We start from the raw sequence: 20,053 nt of genomic DNA, 5'->3' as shown, positions 1-20,053 counted from the left end.
GTCGACCGCCATGACAACGCGTAATTTTATGGCGGCGACTTAACCCGCGGAGAGTAGATTTTTTTTTTCCCCTCGACACTGGGTATTCGTTTGCTGGCACACACGTCGTGTGCCGTTTCACTTCTGTGTATCTTCCGGCGATAGATCGACGGTACATCATCTCCGAGGAAGGCAGGACTAGGGAAACAGCGAGAAACGGCGCAAGGTAATTCCCAAGAGGACGGTGTCCGCTTATTGTGATGGCCCTGACCCTTTGGGGCGGACCACAGGTTTCCTGTCGATCGGCGACCTCGCCGAGGCTCTTTTTCGTTTCATCGAGCGCGGGAAGACGGAGTCTCGCCTCCGTCGTGGGATTTTCCACGTTGATTTCTCGAGGGGTGACCGAGAGATACCGAGAAGCTCCCTTAACCTCTTTGCCCTTTGATGCTCCCAAAGCACGTAACCGTGTAGGATAAACAAGTGTGGGGTAAACAGCCGCCAATTTTGAGGTTCTTTTTTCGTGCTCACTAGTTTCTTTGAGTGGAATACTTCTGTGTTCGCTAGGTTCCATCTGGGGTGGCGAAGAGCTGATCGACAGGGGATTTCGAGTCGATGAATATAAGAGCTCTGCTATTGTTTCAGAAGATCCTGACAAAGCAATCGGAGGTTACGCTGCTCTCACTGTGGGTCATGCAGACCGCTCGCCAAGTAATGTGATGAATAGCTGTGGGAGCTTAAATACTGGCACGAAGCTACGAGGTCCCAAGAGTTCAGAGTCGCAGGAGAAAGCTGCAACGAACAGTCAGGGTGACTCAGAGAAAGGCGACGCGGACTCGTTAACCGGCCACGGCGTCAATGACTTCGGCGTTCCTCGCGGCACCTTGGTCATTTGCCAGCGGAGCTCCAGCTACTCAGATCACGGCGTACCGCGATTCAAACCGAGGTGTGACGTAATTCAGAACCTGGAAAGTGTTTTTCTCATTGAATAGTCACGAGCATAAGTCGGACACGGAGTGTCGGTGAGCTATCCACCACGGGAAGCGTATCCTTTCTGGGCTTGTGCGGATAAAGAGTACCTTGACGTGGCCTAATCGCAAAGAAAATTTCCGATGCTGTTAAAATTTCAAATCGAGAGATAACTGAATTAAAATACAATCCACTGGCCTTTCGGCCGGTTACCAATTTACTTGCTTATCTGCAATGAGGATCGCCGTAAAAGCTGTAGAAATTAGGTGCATTGTGTCGGTGGGATCTTGACATCAGATAATCGGAGGATAAGATACGCGTGCAGTGTCAGTCTCCGTCATGCTTGTGTCTTTCCCGGGACAGTGTCGAGTTAACCTAAAAATCTGTGCGAGGAGTGTCGTTTAACTGAATGATGTATGTAAGGTAAGATTCAACGAGTGCCCTAAAGTTGGATGACTAATTAATTGACTGGCGTTGAATTTCTAGAACTGGCGGGACGCTGCGAAATGAGTTTCGAATGGCCCGCGGAGGAAGTATCGGTGACCGGGGACGGGGTAGCACAAGGGGTCGAGCCTTCAAAAAGACTTCGACGGACAGGGAACCTAATTCAGAATCAGTCTACCACCCGACGCCTCGACCCAAGTTTCAGGAATCGCTGAAAAACCAGGAGAACTCGCAGGGGAAGTATTACGACGACAAGAGATCAACTGGTGAGTGTCATTTATTAACTGTTCCTATTTCAGCCCTAATCTTCCTCTAATTTTTTAAATACGAGACATGTAACTTCCATTGCAGAGGAATCGAGGATCTTCAAACTGTTGAGAAGATTGTGCCGAGAGGATGACTATGATCATTTCCTGGGACTGTGTAAGCAGCTGCAGGAGGCCTTCATTTCTCCGGAGAGTCAGCGGTGTATCAGGCGGAACCTGGATCCTATCTGTGAGAGTCTTCTGGACACTTTGCACTCCGGGCCAGGTATTGAGGCGAAACAGCAGGTCGCAAAATGTCTGGGACGAGTGGGATACGTGGCGGATCAAGATTTTAAGAGGTAACAACTTTAAATATAAAAGCCTTTTGTTCATCGAAAAGCATCTTTCTGATCTGACAAACTAAAATCTGTTGCATTTCCTTCCAGATACATGGACTGGATATTCAATAAATATTCCTCAGAGCGAAAGGACGACGTGAAGTGCCTTCTGATGAAGTCGTTCGCGGAGACTCTGAAAATGGACACCGAAACGCCTAAGCTGAAGGATTTCTCGATGGTGAATGACGATTCCAGATTTTAGGTTATATCGAAGCAGTAGACTTTGGTGAAGTTAATCGCTGTGATTTCCTCTCTGTTATAGTCGCTGATGTCGCAGTTGCAATCCACTCTGGAGAACGTTGACAGACCTGACATTTTAATGGCAACGGTGGATGCTATACTCTTGATAATCGACTCCTATCCTGAGACCTTTTTGAATCACTTCCGGGACACTGTAGACATCCTCGTGGGGTGGCATATTGACTCGACTCAACAGAAACCAGTGGTGACATATGCTAGCCGCAGCTTGCAGAGACTGCGCAGCTTCTGGATTGCTGATCTGCAGTTTACCTTGACCTTGCTCAGTCAGTTCCTCGAGGACATGGAGAGCTACGATGAGGAGTTGACGTTACCGGGCTCAGGCAGAAGTTCCCCAGGGGAAGAGGGCTCCCCTAGCCCAAGGGAGTGCATTCTTCGAATCACTTCCTTGATCTCGGTGTTCAATGCAGTAACTAAAAGTGTCGGTGAACATCTGAGTCCTAACCTAACTCCAATTGTGCAGTGGTCCTTCCTGACAGATTGCTTGTCAAAGATGCTTCGTACTGTTGTAAAGGCCATCGAGCTTGACGACGGTATGGACCTGTGGGTTGGAAGTTGCAATCTCACATCGGAGAATACAGAATGTTTAACTAAGTGCATGAAAACCATGAATTTATCTCAGAAGAATATTGAGACTTTGTTGAAGACACTCGGCAAGGAGGATGCGAACGAGGAGAGCCTTGTCAAACTTGTTCGGTCTCTGAGTGTTAATAAGAAGAACGATCGGAGGAACATGAAGAACACCGAGAAGGAGATCGTGTGCCCTAAAGATAAAGAACAGTCTTTGATTAATCTTCTGAAGTCCATGGACTCGAAGACCAAGAAAATCCCAGACCTTTCTGAGGAGAAGGAAGAGCTCATTGTGGTAGCCAATGAGTGTGCATTCCTGCTTTTAGGATATCTGCAAAGCAGAGTCACTAAGAACCACGAGCTACTTTACAGATTCATTGATCTACAGCTGCAAAGAGTCGACCTGTTTTGGGATGACACCATTGTGTCCACACTAAATACCATCGCTAAGGTCATTAAAGAGGTCTCGGCTAATCTGCCTCTAGAGTTGGTGCACAAGTTGCTCGGTCGAGACTCAGTGCTCTTAAGGTTGAGGTTCCGCAGCTCTGTTCCGATACAGAATGCCAGTCTCGGGGTCTACCACAGTTTATTGAGTCTGAAAAATATCCCGCTACTTCAGGAGGCTTATCGATACGTTCTATCCGATCTGGAAATAGCTTACAAATTGATCGTTGATAAAATCGAGAACCTGGTGGCGGAGAACCCTCTAGGAGATCTGATGTACAAGAAGTGTCATGCAGAGATCGTGATTATTTTCTTGCTGCGAGCCCTTTCTGATATCGGTGAGTTGTCAAAGAGTCAAAGTGTCAAAGCATTATCGGTGACGTTTTTTTTTTTTTTTCTTTCAGCCAATGCAAGCAATTCTATCATTGGCATGTGGGCTCTGAAACCAAGCATCCTCGAATTGCTTGCCGTTAAACTCAGGCCTTACCATCCTGACCTCTCGCAAACCAGCCCACTGCTGCAGTACAGCATTTTATATCTTCTCTATGCTCATTGCTCGAGGTAATAATATTGTATAGATTTAGGCATTATTATAGTTCGTTAATTACTTTATTTCATTTGGCCCTGTTATTGACAGGTATAATCACTTTGTACCGAGTTCAAATTTAATAACATCACTGGGCTCGTGTCGCCCTATCGACATCTTTCCTGGAACTCTGGACGTGCCGACCACCTCACCGACCAGTGGTCACCTCTCAATAATCCTGAATCTCATCGCAAAGACATACACCGGAACCACCTCGGAGAAGACCCTGTTGCTCCTGGCTAATTGGATGCAGGAAATCTGTGCCCAGGCTGAGAACTATATCGGTATCTTGAACAAGACTGAAGAATGTCGTAACATTGTGTCAAGTTTGCTGGCCTGTGGAGCAACGACTAACCACGAAGTCTCAGTGGCAGTGTGTGGTAATATCGAGGCATTAATCGGTGCTAAGAATGCAACCTGGTCCGAGGAAACTTATTCCAGTATCGCAGATCTCGCGATGATGCACATAACCTCTAATGACGCAACTGTCAAGGACAAGTATGGACAGTTGTTAATGTACGTGCCAGTTAATATAGTCATTCAGAAGCTCAACAGACGGTGCCTTCTGTCGGATACAAAGGTAAGAGTGGCATAACCTCAAGTCAGAAGAGCTTGAGGTAGAAAATAAACCAGTTGGAGGTTATTTCCTCATGGTTCTGTTCTTAAGTGTCGTACTCTTCTGTTCAGCGGCTACAAGAATTAAAGGACTACTCGACAGAGTCTCTTATTCTGGCACAAAGACTCCACATGCGGGGCAATGGCAACGGAGAGATGCAGGCCCAGCATTTCAAGTCTTACATGGCGTACCTTCTGCAGGAACATCACTTTGATGCCTTTGGCCTCTCTGAGGTTTTCACTTTATGCTGGCCAATTGTGTAAGTCCGAAATTTTTTTCTCAGCGTAGATAACCTAAGATTCTGACAGACTTAGGTTTACCAATCTCCAAGTTGGCTGTAATCTTCCTCCGTCAGAGTTAACTAACATAGAGTATAATTAATCTTAGGTCGGAAAGTGAAACCACAGCAATGATGCACGAACTGGCCCTGGCGAATCGGTCCTTTCTGTTTTTCTGGGGAGGTTTCGAGGCAGCTCAGCACTGTGTAACAAACAAGCTCAGGACTCCCCTCGGCAAGCCTCAAGAGACCTTCACCACGATCGAAGGGGCCCTGAAAACCCTGGCCAGGGAGATCTCTAACAACGGGGAGTGTTTGAAACGTGAGAAACACGACCTAGATACTCTTCTACAGGAGCAGACTAGGGTGAGGCTCTTCGTGGAGTTCCTGGAACACTTGGAGCGAGCCATCCACAATGCTGCGGAGGGTTGTGCAATGGCCCTGGCAGCTCCTTCGAAGCCGGTGCGTACTTTCTTCCATACAAACAGGTCGACCTGTCGCGAGTGGCTCAACAGAATTCGCTTGGCTCTTTGCGTCGTTTCCTTGCACGCTGGTCTGGCCACGAGCGCCCTTAGAAACGGGCAGAAGCTCCTGGAAGACCTGGAGAACGCGGAGAACACCCAAGGCGCGGAGTTCGAGCGAGCGACTCTGTGTACTGCGCAAGCCATGGTGATGCTCGGTGAGGCAGAAGCTCTTCAGGGTCTCTACGCATACACCAGAGAGAGGGAGAGGAGATTTCAGTGGCTCAGGGCGACGACGGAGGAGGCCTCAGGTCACTATGAGGTGGCTGCGGAGGCTTACAGGACTTTCCTGGAAGAACAGCCTCATAGACCCTCTGGAGAAGCTGCGGAGGAGTCGAAGAAGTCAGAAGGTGACATCCAGGTAACTGCGTTCTGCGTCCAACATCTGACCAGATGCTACCGGGCGGTGAATGACTGGTCTCAACTGGAATCCTGGAAGAGGAGGGAACTGGAGGTGCTCTCCCAGGAGAGGGGAAGTATGCTTCGCAAGCAGCTACCAGAGGAGATCACTGTGCAGCAAACGAAAAGCCTCAGACTCTTCGAAGAGGGACAGATAATCGCCCTGGAGGAGCTTTCCGATTGGAACCTCCTCGACGAGGAGTCGCGCACCAGCTGGAGCTGCGCAAAGACGGTCACGGAGTGTTGGAACACCCTGACGAATATCGCTCTCAGGATGAGGGCGAACGATTACAAGGATTCTTTCGCGGGGGACGTGGAAAGGTGCAGGAGAGTGGCAGCGAGGACAACCGAGGAAGGGCTGCGGAACGTTCCCTCGGAGTACTTGGGGGAGTCCATCCTCCTCCGATACGTCTCCACAGGTCTGGCTGACCTGGTGGCAGGCAAGCCCAGGAATGTGTTCCACTTGATTCAGAACGAGAAGCTCGACTCCCTGGGGACAAGCTCCCTAGCGAGAGTGCTCTGGTGGTCGAGTTACTTCACCAGGTCCTCCGGAGAGATTGAATCCTCCGATGAGGTGGCAAACTTGAGGCTTAGAGTAGCACGGAGCGCCAGGAAGCAGGGCAACTTTGGCCTGGCGAGGCGCGAGCTTACCAGGTACTTCCTGGGGGAGAGAGGTCTCCTCTCCGAAGAGGACCTCCAGGTTCCGGAATTCCAAGACCTGGTCAGAACCATCCGGGAAGCAGCGACCCGTGTCAGGTGGACCGGAAACGAGGCGAGGGCATTCCGGGAGCTGGCCAAGCTCCTCTTCGGGATGGAGCTCCCCCAGGACGCTCTGGACATTTGCAGCGCGACCGCTCTGGGTGTGGCCAGGGCCCTGGTCTCCGGCGAACGCTCGAAGGACCTCAGAGAGACCGGGACCAAGTTACTCCTGACGATCGGCAAGTGGGTACAGCAAGAGTCCAGGCTCGCCGAGGGTAACCATCGCCTGGAGGAGCTCCTGGAGTTCGAGGCCGGACACAACGACGGTTCCATGGACGAGCTATTCGCCGGGACGGCCGACCTAGTGCCGGACGCGGAGATGGCGATCGGTAGGCTTCTCCACTTGGGGGTCAACCAGTGCCACGACCTTCCCAGAGCGTGGTCGAGCCTCGCCTCCTGGTGCTACAAGTGGGGCAGGAAGATCGTCGACAGCCCGCAGAGCGGACGGTTGACCGAGGTTGACCGCCAGAGTGTTAGAGCTCTGCTGCCGCAGGAGATGCCCGAGGTAGATCTGGAGACCGTCATCGGGATCCTCAGTCCGGGGAAGAGCCTCCCGGAGGACGAGGGGGACATCGAGATCGCCGACCCGAATACCGCGGAAACTGTCGAGCACCAGCTCAGGAACGTCCGGGCACTACGTGGAGCTCCTGCTGACCTCCTGGACCGACTCGTCGACGTATGGCGGCAAGCCAGGAAGAGAGTCTACTCGTATTACGAATTGAGCGCCAATGCCTATTTTAAGTATCTCCAGCTCGCCGACGAGGAGGTCGACGACTGTGTCACCGTAATCGCGACCCTTAGGCTGCTCCGTCTGGTGGTGAAGCATGCGTTGGAACTCCAGGATGCCCTGGAGGCCGGTCTCTCGACGACCCCTACGGCGCCTTGGAGGGAGATCATCCCCCAGCTGTTCTCCAGGCTGAGCCACCCAGAGGCCTACGTAAGGACCAGGGTGGCGGAACTGCTCTGCAGGGTCGCCGAAAGCTCGCCGCATCTGATCACCTTCCCCGCGGTCGTCGGGGCCGGGTCTGGCGCGAGGAGGGCCCTCCAGGGTGTTCCTTTTGGGAAACAAGACCCGGAGGAGTCTCGAGGCGACCTTGATCTCCTCGACGAAGAGGCGGACGGAAGTCCTGACGAGGGGAGGAGCTTCATGGACGGCTGTTTCCTGCAGCTCGCCGATTGCCTGTCGAAGAGAATCCAGGACTCGGTGGATCAGGTAAAGGTGCTTGTCGGGGAGCTCAGGAGGATCACTCTCCTCTGGGATGAACTTTGGCTGGCCACCCTCTCGCAGCACCATACCGAGATATCGAAAAGGTTCGAGCAGCTCGAGGTGGAGGTGCGGAAGGTCCAGGAGAACGTCTGGCTGGCCCCAGAGGAGAAGGACAGGCTGGTGGCGGAGAAGCACAGAATCATCCTGAGGCCTGTCGTCTTCATCCTGGAGAACCTGCTTGCTATGACTTCAGTGCCTGCGGAGACCCCTCACGAGAAGGCCTTCCAGGAGAAGTTTGGACCCTGTGTGGAGGAGTTAATCAATAGACTGAAGACCCCGAAGGACCCTGCCAAGCCCCAGGTTGCTGCGGTGACCTTGAAGCAGCTAGAGACCAAGCTAGCACAGAGGGTTCATAAGAGGGGAGCTTACTCTTTGATAATGAGTGACATCAGTCCTGTCCTGGCCAGCCTGCGGGACACTTGCATCGCTATGCCAGGTGTATGTTCTGCGGACAACAAAATAGTTACCATCAGGTCGGTGGACAACAATGTGCAGATCCTACCCACGAAGACCAAACCAAAGAAGCTGGTATTCCATGGCTCGGATGGACATGTCTACACGTACCTGTTCAAGGGCCTCGAAGATCTACACCTGGACGAGAGGATCATGCAGTTTCTGGGAGTCTGTAACACGATGATGTCGAAGAACAGTGAGACCAAGTTGTACCGGGCTAGACATTATTCGGTGATACCTCTGGGCCCTCGCTCTGGATTGATACAGTGGGTGGATGGTGTCACACCTTTGTTCGCATTGTACAAGAGGTGGCAACAGAGAGAGAGCACCGTCACCAGCAAAACTGGGAACTCTGCGATGCTCAGGCCCTCGGAATTATTTTACAATAAACTCGCTCCGCTGTTGAAGGAAAGAGGCATCGGACTGGAGAACAGGAAAGAGTGGCCTCTACAAGTGCTCAAGCAAGTGCTGTCGGAGCTCATGGCGGAGACTCCAAAGGATCTCCTCGCAAAGTCAGTACATGTGTTAATTGGTGATAATTAGTGATAATCAAATTGATAGGAGAAAGTGATTAATTTTCATGCATGGTGCGATTTCAGGGAGATATGGTGCAACAGCATCAATGCCGGCAGCTGGTGGCAGGCCACGAAGAACTACTCGTACTCTGTTGCTGTCATGTCTATCATCGGCTACATCATTGGTCTCGGTGACCGGCATCTTGACAATGTGCTCGTCGATCTGAATACCGGCGAGGTAGTGCACATCGATTATAACGTCTGTTTCGAGAAGGGCAAGACCCTCAGGGTTCCAGAGAAGGTGCCCTTCAGAATGACTCCAAACATCAAGACTGCCCTCGGAGTTACTGGTGTCGAGGTGAGTTGGCAGATTCTCTTTGCCTGCAGACGCTTGGTAACGATTTCACGAGATTTACATATTTGACGAAAATTCTACACTTAATTTCCTATTCGCACAATCGTATTATGAAAGCATCGAAGGTTTGTCGATAACACTGTGAACTTCCATCAGTCGGACAGGCGTTATATTTTAGGTGATTCTTTTTGTGAAAGGGAAAAAGTGGGAAGAGAATTCATAAGGTAGTCGTCTCGAAGCATGCGGTTCCACCTAGGGAATAGTCCTTGGAGATCGTCCTGATATGTCGACGTTCCTGGTTAATTGTTGCCTGGTTATTCGATCTGTCAAGCTTCGGTAATTCGTTCTGCTTGCGTAGGTAATTCTTCAGGCTCGAGTTGAACTCGTTTCGATTAGGCGACTGAAAACGCAGGAGCCTGAAGAAGGCCTTGCGGAAGTTTGCATTCTTCCAAGCATAGATCATGGGGTTCATCCCGCTGTTTGCCATCGCCAGAGAGAACATGGCTTTGTAGAGTGTCGGAGAGGCCTTTTGGTGCCAGTCGAACGCTCTGGTGCAGGCCACGACTAGATAGGGTAGCCAGCAGATGGAAAAACAGCCCATCACCAACAAGACAACCTGCGTCAAAGAATGAGGTTAACCGAAAGTAACCTGCAATGGCTTTTACATATTAGAAATCCTTTAGAAAACAGTTCAGAGGTGACTTTGCTACAATCTGGTGAAAACTTCTGGCAGAACTGTGTAAACATTGAGGAAGTATTCTTAAAGAGGTCGTTCAAATACGTGGAGGGTCATGGGGCGTTCTTAACCCCAAACCTAAATGACTCTTCTTGAGGTTATGTTTTCACACCTGTACGCTTTTCCAGTCGCTGGTTTCCGCATTGTAAAACCCAGTGAGTCTTAATCTGTGAGCATGAGTCCTCGCTTCTCGCCAGATTCTCCAATAGAGCAGAAACATCGAGATCCATATGAGGCCCAGAATTGGGGTTAGAATCGCCACAGTGTAGTACCTAAGAATTAAAATAAAAGATGTAAGGTTGAGTGTTGTTTACTCACTTGTTTATTTTAAGGGTAACACACGTGAGTGGTCACAGCGAATCGATGAGGAAACTTCTAGCATAAGAGCTGAGCACTTATCTCGTTCCACTTTCGAAATTTCTGATTTAAGAGGTATGGCTTCGCAGTTGATTTTAAGCTACTCGACTATTTTCGACCTCAAGAGGATGCAATGTTTCCTACATAATTGGAACGCACGTTTAACCCAGACTTGCTCCGCTAAATTGGTATCCAGGAATTTCTTTCGTAAATAATCAACACGGCTGTGTTTCATTTTTAAGGAATTTCATTCCTCTTCGGGGAGAACCTCACTGCTGTTTAGAATCAGTTTTGGGAGTCTTTGCAGTACCTTGGCAAAACGGTGTCCAGTTCGCAAGAATTTCTGCTGGCCTCAAAGCAGTTCCAATATATCGGAATGGTGGAGATGGCGATGGCATCGATCCAACCAATCGCTATCATAATCACTGCCACTTTTTTGGTCATATATCTCGTGTACTTCAGAGGATGCACGATGGCGATGTACCTGTCAATGGCTACTGCGATGAGATTGTAAATGCTGGCACAGCTTGCGAAGCTTATGAGGACGAATCGGAGGATGCAGGTTATCGAGAGCTTCCCCAGAGACTCGTCCAGGTAGAAAGCCAGGTGATAGGGCAGAGTCAGACCCACGAGGAAGTCCGAGACTGCCAGGTTGGTCACAAAGTAGTTCGACGTGACATTCCTGAGTCTTCGGCTCAGTCTGACTGCCAGAATTGTCAAGACGTTCCCACATACTATGAGGACAAATAAGACGCTGTCGACAAGGATCCAATACATGTGGTTCACAGAGAAGCTCTGCTGTCTCTCTTCCCTTTCCGTCAGGTTCCGAAGTCCTGTCGATAGCTCTTCAATGTGGCCACCAGTCGTCACAGAGTCCTCCGCTATCTCCATATCTACTCAGGTGCTCTCAGATTTTATTCCCTCCATCTGTCCGAGAAAACCTACATAAATTTCTTCTACAGTCTTACCTTCTGATCGTCCCTTTGGATAGAAATACTTGCCTGAAGGATGTACTCTCCGCGGTACACTTACTGCTTCTAATGAACCGAAGGGCCAGTCCGCAGCATCTCTATCAGCGAAGAAGAAACCCTCTGCTGGGCTCATTTTTTTTTAGGGCTATCTTCTTATTAAATCTCCTTGCACAATACACAGTCGAGTTATAACCAGTTGCTACAACTGTGCAACACACTTTTCACTTTTATTTTAGTTACTCTTTCACGTTTGCTGGCGCCTCTCCTAAATAACGGTCCATGCCACGTTCTCTTCAGTAATTTCGTTATTAATCTCTCCCATTCGCTTCCTACTTTCCTCAGACAGGTTCAGAGTTTCTAATTTGAAATTAAAATTGATCGGCCCCTCGACTTCTACTTTTATTCCTTTTTTATATCTTTTTAAGACGAGTCACGGTCCATCCGAGTTCAAAGGTTCACTCTTCGGCTTTCCTGGATCCTAAAATCAATTTCGATGATTAGATCGTATAAGTTGCCGTGGGAAGTTAAAAATCTTTCCCGGAGGGAATAGAAAATCATTGTCGTAGTAAATGGTAAATCTTTACCGGAAAAAAAAATAGAAAATCTTCGCCGAAAGGACACGGTGCGCCTTCTTGCCGTCGAGTTTCCTCTCTCACTAAGGGGACGGCCCTCTCTCCGTCGATGCCCGAGCCGCGTCCTGAATTATCGGGAAGGCCGATCGGGAGCATAAGCTCCGCGCTGAGAGGAGAATAAACATCATTAGTTAGGACTCGCCGTTCCTGTTCCGGCGGCACCCCAAGGGGGTGAATCGTCTCACCCGGGGAGAGTATAACGTGTCGAGGCGAGTCCCCTCACATTTAAGGGTTGTTGTCTCTACGGGAGATCCCCATCTACGAGTTCCTTCACCCCTGGCGCCGGAGGTCACGTGGTGTCTGACCTCTCCCTCGCTCCCTGACCACGTGGTCGCACCTGTCAAATACCCACGCTCGCGATATCGCGAGGATATCGCTCGTAATCGCGGGATTTGACGACCATTCTGACTCCCTTGACCGTGGGAAGATAAAACCGCGACATTGGGGTAAATACAGAACAGATTACTCAGTCGTTTCCTGCTGATTTGTCATTTTTACGCGGGTCGAAACCTCGAGGATGCGTTAGGATTTTCAGGTTAGGGGGGCTCAATTCATTAGGGGCGACCCATGCTTTTTAGTTGTATTGTAATTTACGCGGAAAGGCTTGACGTGGATGGATCGTTTCGAAATACGAGTATGCAGTAAATGGGGACGCTAAGGGAATTACGCCATTAGGTGATTAGAGGAACGGAGGTTATTTTGGGGAGGAATGCAATGCAAGTGGTCGATGGAATTTTTGTTGACGATGGGGAGAGCTTTTGAGTTTAGGCTTGTTGATGTGATATATAAGGTTTAGCAGTGGAGCAGCAATTACATGGTGTTCTGGATGTATTAGATTTATTTTCTACTTTCTAGGGAATCTTTAGGCTGGCTTGTGAACACACTTTGAGGGTCATGCGGAGAGGGAGAGAGACTCTTCTCACGTTACTGGAGGCTTTTGTGTATGACCCGTTGGTAGACTGGAGAGCTGGTGCAGAGAACAGCATCGCCAGCTATGGAGCATGCCAAGCAAGGGCTCGATGCACTGGAGTTGGTCGGAAACAGTTGGAGAGGGAACTTACCAGGGCCATGTTTGCGGTGAGGACTGCAGAGATGAGGGCTGAATGGTTGGCCAATAGGTTTGTCTTGCTTTTAAATAATTTCAGTTGTTAGGGAGTTCCATTGATAAGCTAGAAGCTCATCGGATGAAAGAATATGTTTCTTTCCTTCGACTTAATATAATTAATTTTATAGAGACGAGTTGACAAAGGCTCTTCCGCTTATATGCCACCACTTGTCGCTTTGGATTGAAGCGACCGAGGCTGCACAGAGGTGTCAGGAATTACTGCAAGATAGACATCAACAATTGGCTCTGGTGAAGGAAGCCCAGGCAATGGGCAGGAATCATGCCTTATACTCTGTCGTCAAAAGATACAGCACCTTCAAGAGGGCTCGAGATGCCCACGAGAAGGCCAAGTGTGGTCTGAAGGAGAAAATCGAGGAATGCGAAAAGCAAATCAACATGCACAACGTAAGAATAAGTGTACTCTGAATCCTTTCTAATTATTGTCTGACTACTGGTGTAACAATTCTGAGATCTTTCCCATAACCTCAAATAAAAATGCAGGAAATGACGTCGATAACCTAACGTCATACGAAATCAGTGCAAATCCTGGAAATACCACGCTTCGAGGTTACCTTAGTATTAATTAGTTTGAAATAATTATTTTCAGATCGCTCTTACAGCAGTGCGTGGGCCACAGTTGGGGCAGTGGCTTTCGGAGATAGGCACTCCGACGACTCAGGACGACCACCTGGTCTTCGACCTGGTGAAGGAGTTCCTCCAGAACGCAGGACAAAGCCAGATGATTCTACAATGCGAGCAGTCCGAAAGCGAGCTGACCCAGCTCGCAACCCAGCAGTCGATTCTCATCCGAAGCTGCTTGGACCTGTTGAGTCAGTACTCCGCAATCTGCAGTCTCTACCCGATGAGCATCCTGGCTCAGCACAGAACAGCTGCCTATCACACTTGGGCCAGTAAACTATTATCCACCGGGACTATCGAAGCCTGCCACGAGGTGATGTCTCAGTTTGAGGCCAACTTTGACCCTGCATCAGCAAATAATGGCCCTCAGAGTCAACAAGTCGTGGCGTTCTCCTACCAGATGCAGGCCATTCTTTCAGAGTCCAACGAGAGGTTAGTTTTGATAGAATTTATCTTACCATTTTATAATCATGAAACTCCCTGCGTTCATATATTAAAATATTTTAATTCCAGGCTGAAAAAAGCCTACGAGAGGCTGGCATCGGAGGGTCTGCCAGACTCTCTCGTAAGGATAGAAAAATCATACGCAGAGGCTCGGGGCCAGATCTCGAATTTCCTTCGCCGTGAGAAAGGAGCGGAACGTGCCCTGGAGTGCGTAACGATAACCGCCCTCTGCGCCCTGAACAAACGTTATCTAATGATGGAGGGAGCCGCAAAATGCGCCGGCGAGTGCCTCGTCGACCTAACCTCAAGGGAGGGTGACTGGTTCCTGGACGAGATGCGCCTGATGTCGTCTCTCATCGCCGAGCTGGCCACCCTGGTCCCGGAGGTGCACAAAGACCCTAGGGTCGATCCAAGGATTCCGGTGATCCTGAGATGTCTGAGAAGTGCCGAGGGGATCTATCAGGGTCTCCAGGAGTTGAACTACAATTTCCACACAATAATCCTGCCGGAGGCGACCAAGACTATCGCCACGGAGGAGCCGACTGTGGTCAGGATGGTGGCCGAGCTGGATGAGATCGTCCTGTCTACAGGAATACCCCTGGGGGAGATCCTGGCTCAGCTGGAGATGCATCTCAGGTTTACCGTCATGGAGATGGAGAGTCCACACGGGCTCGTTGGAAATCTCGTCGGGAACATGAGGAGGAGGTTCGAGAATCTCCTGTCGAGACCTGCGGAGGGCCAAGATCAGGGCCAGGAGGAGAGCCTAGCACCAGGACAGATGCTGCTCATGGGATTCAATGGACTCTTTGAGAAGCTCCAGGTCGAGGGGAACGCCCTGGTCGCCACTTTGAGCACCCTGGACGTACCACAGTGCTGGAGGAAAATTGACCAAGTCAGGGAGGCCAAGGAAATGGCTGCTCCTATCTTCAACGAAGGGGCTCGCAGGGTCCTGGAGGATATATTCCTGGTGAAGAGGCTCCACACCATCAGGGAGTTCTTCGCTATGTGCAGGGACATCGCCACGGCGTTCAGGGGCGGCCTAGCTAGTGTTTACGATGATGAGAGGTTGAACAAACCTGTGAGAGTGTTCACGGCAGATTATGTGTCAAGGCAGCTGCTTGGGGTCACTTCCCAGACCCTGGCCATTGCGCTGTGCTTTTTGCTGCAGAGGATGGGCCTCGGTGTCAGTACGGAAATCGAGCAGAGGGACATTGGGGCGGAGAGCAAGGTCTCCATCGAGGAGCTTTGCAGGAAAATCGTGGATATCTGTCTGAAGAGGGGATTGTTCTCTGGCTCAGTGCTTGCCCAGGCCAGTGCTTTAAGTAGTACGTTGGAGAGCGCATGGAGGAGGAAGCAAAGTGCCAGGATGACCCAGCAGGGCGTCGAGGTGGCCCGAGCTAGTGTCCAGAGGTTGCAGCTCCAGCTGACCGCTCATAATTGGCTGCATGAGGATAGCCTGCTTCTCAGATCGAGCCTCAATCCTCTCAACCCTCTTAGTAAGTATTGTTATAATATTGTGAAATTATACTCATTTCAGTTTACAATTAATTTTAATTTAACTGAAAATTATTTATATTTATATGTAATTATTACTGAATTAAACTTAACTCTTCTTGGAGAGCTAGGTACAATAGATTTAAACTTGTCCTAATTTTAAGTTAAAGTAGCATCGATCTCTGTTTGACTCGTTTTGAAGTTAGCTGAGGAAAAATAAACACAAAGTATATTTATGTTTAGATCGACCGACTTTCATGCTCGAGCTACGGAAGACAGCAGCTGCATTGTCGAGCATGCAATCACGAGTCTGCGAAGCGAGGGAGCAGCAGCAGAATTTAGTGGCCAGTGCAGGCCAGAGATTGAAATGGGCAGCCGGAGCCAATCCGGCACTCGGTGAGGTTATGGCAGCCTTTGACAATGCAGTGCTCTCCTCTTGCGAGAAACTGACTCGACAGCACAACCTGGCAGCTGTTGTTGTGAACACCTGTAATTCTATTCTACATTACGAAGCTTTACGTACCAGAACATCGGAAAGTGTGAATAACGATGCGAACTTTGTGAAACTTGTCAAGCACTGGGAGGAGAGCTGCATGTTGACAGCTAACCTAACAATTTCTGTTACGATGATCGAAGAGAGTCTGGTTGAGCTGCTGCGGTTAGATAATAATGTGGATACTAATTGGCTGCGACAGGCTGAGAAGATTGTCTCTGAAGCTATCCTAGAGACGCAGAAAGAGCTTGCGGAGAAACAAGAGGCTTTGGGTACTGCTCAAGACTGCCTTCGAGAGCAGGTTTCTAACCTACAAACCATCATAGCAGAGCACCACCGGCTGATGACAGATGTCAGAGGATTATTGAGAACCATGGCGAAGCAAGAGAACCTGATCGGCTTGCAGGAGTTCCTGGCTGCATATCGGGCCTTCACCGAGAGCATTTCGTCTGCTGTCAAGGAACTCGAGTCGGAGAACCTGAACCCTGCGAGAGCCTCTGCAGCTAAAGCAGAGTTGGAAGGCATCGCTGCCAAGGCTCCAGGAATTTATGGCGAGCTGTTGGAGTTTGCCAACGAGCAGAGGGTCGTGAGTAAGAACGCTGAAAGAGAGGCCCTGGCGAAGAGGAAGGCGAAGCTCATTCGACAGGACAGTGTGTGTCTCAGCCCGAGGAAGGGAATCCCATTGGCCAGGGACCCCACCACCGGCAAAGGTAGGATAACCTAAACTCTCTAATTTTTAAATTAAATTTCTGACACGTTTAATTATTTTAAACTCATTTGACGTTTAATTATCTTAACCTCATCTTGACAGCCGTCCAGGAAAGGAACGTCTATGCGCTGAACGTGTGGCGCAGAGTGCGGATGAAGCTGGAGGGACGAGATCCCAATCCAGCCAGGAAGTACACTACAGCGGAGCAGGTGGAATACGTCATCAGGGAGGCGCAGAGCTTCGACAACCTGGCTCTCCTCTACGAAGGCTGGACACCCTGGGTCTGAGCGGGGCCCGGGACCGGCGCCTGAGCGCCGTCGGGTCAAAAGCTCCTCTGCTCCAGGAAGTGGCATGCACTACTGTGTCTCGCAGTGTCAGCACAAGCCCTGAGGCCCCAGCTCTCATGCAGGGGCCCAGCCACCCACAGACACCTGGGGCACGCTACGGAGAGAGCCTCCGGTTGGGGCGAACATCAAGGACCAGCCTGGCGTCAACGGCTACCTGGAGGCCGGAAAGTAGTTACGCCGTGAAGAGAGGCCCTCGTCGGAGGAATATTGCGATTAACTGCCTGGTTAACGACCTGGTGAAGGTGTGGGAACAAGGAGTGTGGACGAGGAGAGGATTTCGTGGCCCCGTCGAAAGCTGTCACACGGAGCGGCCTGACAGCTCTCTGGAACTCGGATGGATTCTGCGGAGCAGCCTGTCAGGGGATTTAATCACGGGCCGACGGTGGATGGAAAAAAGTGTATCGCGGTTCTAGCTAGAGTTCATCGGGCTGTAACTTTGTTACCGTCAGGAATCAGCTTTGAGGTTAGGATGGGATGGCTCGACTACCGATATCTGGGCTTTTATCCATGGAAATGTGGTTCGACTGGTGGAAAATGTGGAGTTAGGAGTGAGCAGTTTTGTTTCGTGGTTGCGATCTGGTGAGGAATAGGTTAGGTTACAGAGGGAAGGGTTAGGTTTTTAGAGGTGGCACTGGGTCGAATTGTTGATTCGAGCGGTCTCCAAATTGTGGAGGAAATGTGAGTTTGTTAATCCAGTAGACCTTTAACATAATCATACGTTCTCTATTGGTTCTCGAGGTGCATTTCTCTTGGGGAAGTGTTCGACAGGGCCTTCAGGCTGATGGTGGAAAGGTATCTCTGGATTAGCGCAATGTTTAGAAGGGAGTTGACTGGGTAGATTAGTCGGATGGATGGAGAATTAGGGTTTGTAATTTTGGTGATGCACTTTATTGATGCTACCCTTAAGTAAAGTCTGCAAAGCATTCCATTGACAGTGGGTGATTCAGCTCGACAATGGAATCATTAGATCGATCCAATGCCAGGGTGATCGTGCAGAGAGAAACTGTCCTACTTTGCTCCACTGGAATTTTTTCAACCATTTGATCACTTAATGTTTGATGATTATCGAGTAGATAGGTTATTTTTAGTCCTCTGGTCAATTCACGCACGCGCACGCTTTGCTAATTATACCTCAAGATTCGTAAAGAAATAGTTTGTCTAGAGGAAGGAAGTTTTTCTCTGCATTCGTCTCTGGAGATGTTAGGGAGAGAGAGAGAGAGAGAGTGTTTGTTTTTGAGGGAAGCACCGAATCCACGTAATTCTATCCACGTCTTTACATTAGTGCGATAGTTACAGAGAGGCTATTGATTAACTCGGGCTGGAGCCAGTCGATCCACCTCAGGCTCGTACATGGAGGATAATTCCACAGTTGACAGCTGACGGAGAAGGCATTGACGGCTCAGCGAATTATTCCTCCATTGTCAATCGTGTCATCGCGTTGGGCTAATCAAGGCCTGACATTTTAAAAGAGACGTACACCATTCTGCCGATCCACTGGGTTGACCAAGAATTGACACGTAGCTAAACTACGGAAGATAGTTATATCTGGAAGATATGCTGATAAAAAAAGTTCTAACTACATCGGTGGAAATAAATCTAATAAATATGTGTTGAAAATTCTAATTGGTTCGATGAAAAGTTTGTTGAGTGATCGACAAGTGAAGAAAACAGTGATGACCTTCTGTACATCCAGTGGAACAGGCTAGAGTGCTGTCTCGTCTATTGTTACCCTCCAAAGGCGGATCCATCGACACCAGTTTACTCGGAGTGTCTGCGGAGGGTGTAGCGAGGATCCTTAACATAACCTAAGCATAGTATGCTGCAACACTAATTTCTTCTGCTGCGTAAAAGTACTGCTTAGGATTTTTTCTCGCGCGTTAACCTAAAGAAACAAGGAAAACATGAAGAAGAAAAAAAAGTACCGCACCGATCAGCACACTGTATCGGAAGAAGCTCCTACCCCCGTAACACGAAATCACGATTTTTTCGATAATTAATATTGTTTCTAATATCGATTGATTAACCTTAATCTAGTTATCGTAAACTTACAGAGTAGAGAGATGCCCCCTGCATCCAGCGGAGTGATAAGGAGTGTAAGGTCCAGAAGAGGAATCCTTGTCGATGGCTCGAAGTTTTAACTTTGGTGCTAATTGAAGGATTGAAAGAAGTAGACGAGGTGTGCGGTAAATATTCCGAATGGTTTATATTGAGAATTGACAGGTTGTGAAGTCGAGCGTAGTGAAGAAGATTCGGTAGAAAGAAGTTTGCATAGAACATCAGGAGAGGAAGCTATGATAGAGCAGGAGAAAGAGCGAGGTTAGGAGCGAAATTTCCCCCCTTGTTTCCTTATTTTCCCTTTTGCGTCGTGTTAAGGTAAACGTAATACTTGTCAAAATCTGAATAACACAGTCGTGAATATCGATAAATGGTTATACTTGCTACTATCTCACGAGTTTTGTTTCATTTCTCAGCCCCGACCAAGTACGAGTGAAATGCTTTTCAATTCTCTCTTCTACACAGCGGTTCCTGGATAATGAAAAAATACTGGATCGAAGTGAATGGATTTATTAAGATTTATATTACATTATTTAAAATTATAATACAGTCCATATCACATGATCGTCACACGTCGTCTACGGAAAAGAATCTGATTCCGAAGATTGTCTTCGGGGCGATTTCCTTGAGCGGAATTTAAAGGGATTCGTAAAGGCCTCGTTCTAACAATACGCAATTTCTTTTTATATAATTAATAATATCATAACAATGATGATAAAAACCCAGTCAAGGAAACTGACCCAAAGGCACGGACAGCTGTATCACCGTACAATTGTCTTATATTAATTTTATTGATTTTATTCCCTAAACTTTCCTAAAGCAGTACGAGATAACAACTGATAGCGAATCGACGTGCCTGATCTCGCTCTTTATGAATTTTATGCAGCATATATACAGTGACCCTTTATCGTAGTCCCAATAAAATGAAATGTACACACATTAAGCTCAAATCAACGACCCGAAGGACACGCAGTGAATCTTAGAACTAAGACTCCTCTAGCCTGCCAAAAGACATCTTC

The 20,053-nt window shown here is 48.9% G+C and overlaps 2 protein-coding genes across 6 annotated transcripts; one reads left to right on the top strand and one right to left on the bottom strand.

Annotated features, from left to right (window-relative positions):
• Positions 1 to 58: 58 nt before the first annotated feature.
• On the top strand, positions 59 to 19,428 carry LOC105695058 (serine/threonine-protein kinase SMG1). Of its 5 annotated transcripts, none has more exons than XM_012416293.1 (17): positions 59 to 205; positions 637 to 922; positions 1,432 to 1,655; positions 1,741 to 1,993; positions 2,081 to 2,210; positions 2,295 to 3,642; positions 3,709 to 3,865; positions 3,942 to 4,470; positions 4,578 to 4,765; positions 4,894 to 8,694; positions 8,782 to 9,055; positions 12,604 to 12,866; positions 12,982 to 13,258; positions 13,461 to 13,924; positions 14,006 to 15,432; positions 15,674 to 16,633; positions 16,735 to 16,919. In XM_012416293.1, exons 2-17 carry the CDS (start codon positions 696 to 698, stop codon positions 16,917 to 16,919), a joined length of 10,707 nt encoding a protein of 3,568 aa, XP_012271716.1. In that variant the 5' UTR covers positions 59 to 205; positions 637 to 695. The 5 variants fall into 5 exon arrangements, with proteins under 5 accessions (XP_012271716.1, XP_012271715.1, XP_023287756.1 ...); XM_012416292.1 differs by having other exon boundaries at positions 625 to 922; XM_023431988.1 differs by having other exon boundaries at positions 622 to 922.
• LOC111673907 (alpha-1A adrenergic receptor-like) lies at positions 9,241 to 9,971 on the bottom strand. Its single transcript, XM_023432004.1, has one exon. It carries the CDS (start codon positions 9,651 to 9,653, stop codon positions 9,270 to 9,272), a length of 384 nt encoding a protein of 127 aa, XP_023287772.1. The 5' UTR covers positions 9,654 to 9,971; the 3' UTR covers positions 9,241 to 9,269.
• Positions 19,429 to 20,053: the final 625 nt, after the last annotated feature.

This window comes from Orussus abietinus, unplaced genomic scaffold (assembly GCF_000612105.2).
Source record: "Orussus abietinus isolate OABI.00-Male unplaced genomic scaffold, Oabi_2.0 scaffold35, whole genome shotgun sequence".
NCBI lineage: Eukaryota > Metazoa > Arthropoda > Insecta > Hymenoptera > Orussidae > Orussus > Orussus abietinus.
This window is presented reverse-complemented; position numbering and strand designations above follow the sequence as displayed.

What these genes read in the sequence shown, in the direction of transcription:
- LOC105695058 (XM_012416294.1), top strand. Translation starts at nt 696, where the DNA reads ATGAATAGCTGTGGGAGCTTAAATACTGGCACGAAGCTACGAGGTCCC. An exon ending in GCGGATCAAGATTTTAAGAG is followed by an intron (nt 1,994 to 2,080) that starts GTAACAACTTTA and finishes ATTTCCTTCCAG; the next exon opens with ATACATGGACTGGATATTCA. An exon ending in AGCAAATCAACATGCACAAC is followed by an intron (nt 13,259 to 13,460) that starts GTAAGAATAAGT and finishes AATTATTTTCAG; the next exon opens with ATCGCTCTTACAGCAGTGCG.
- LOC111673907 (XM_023432004.1), bottom strand. Translation starts at nt 9,653, where the DNA reads ATGGGCTGTTTTTCCATCTGCTGGCTACCCTATCTAGTCGTGGCCTGC.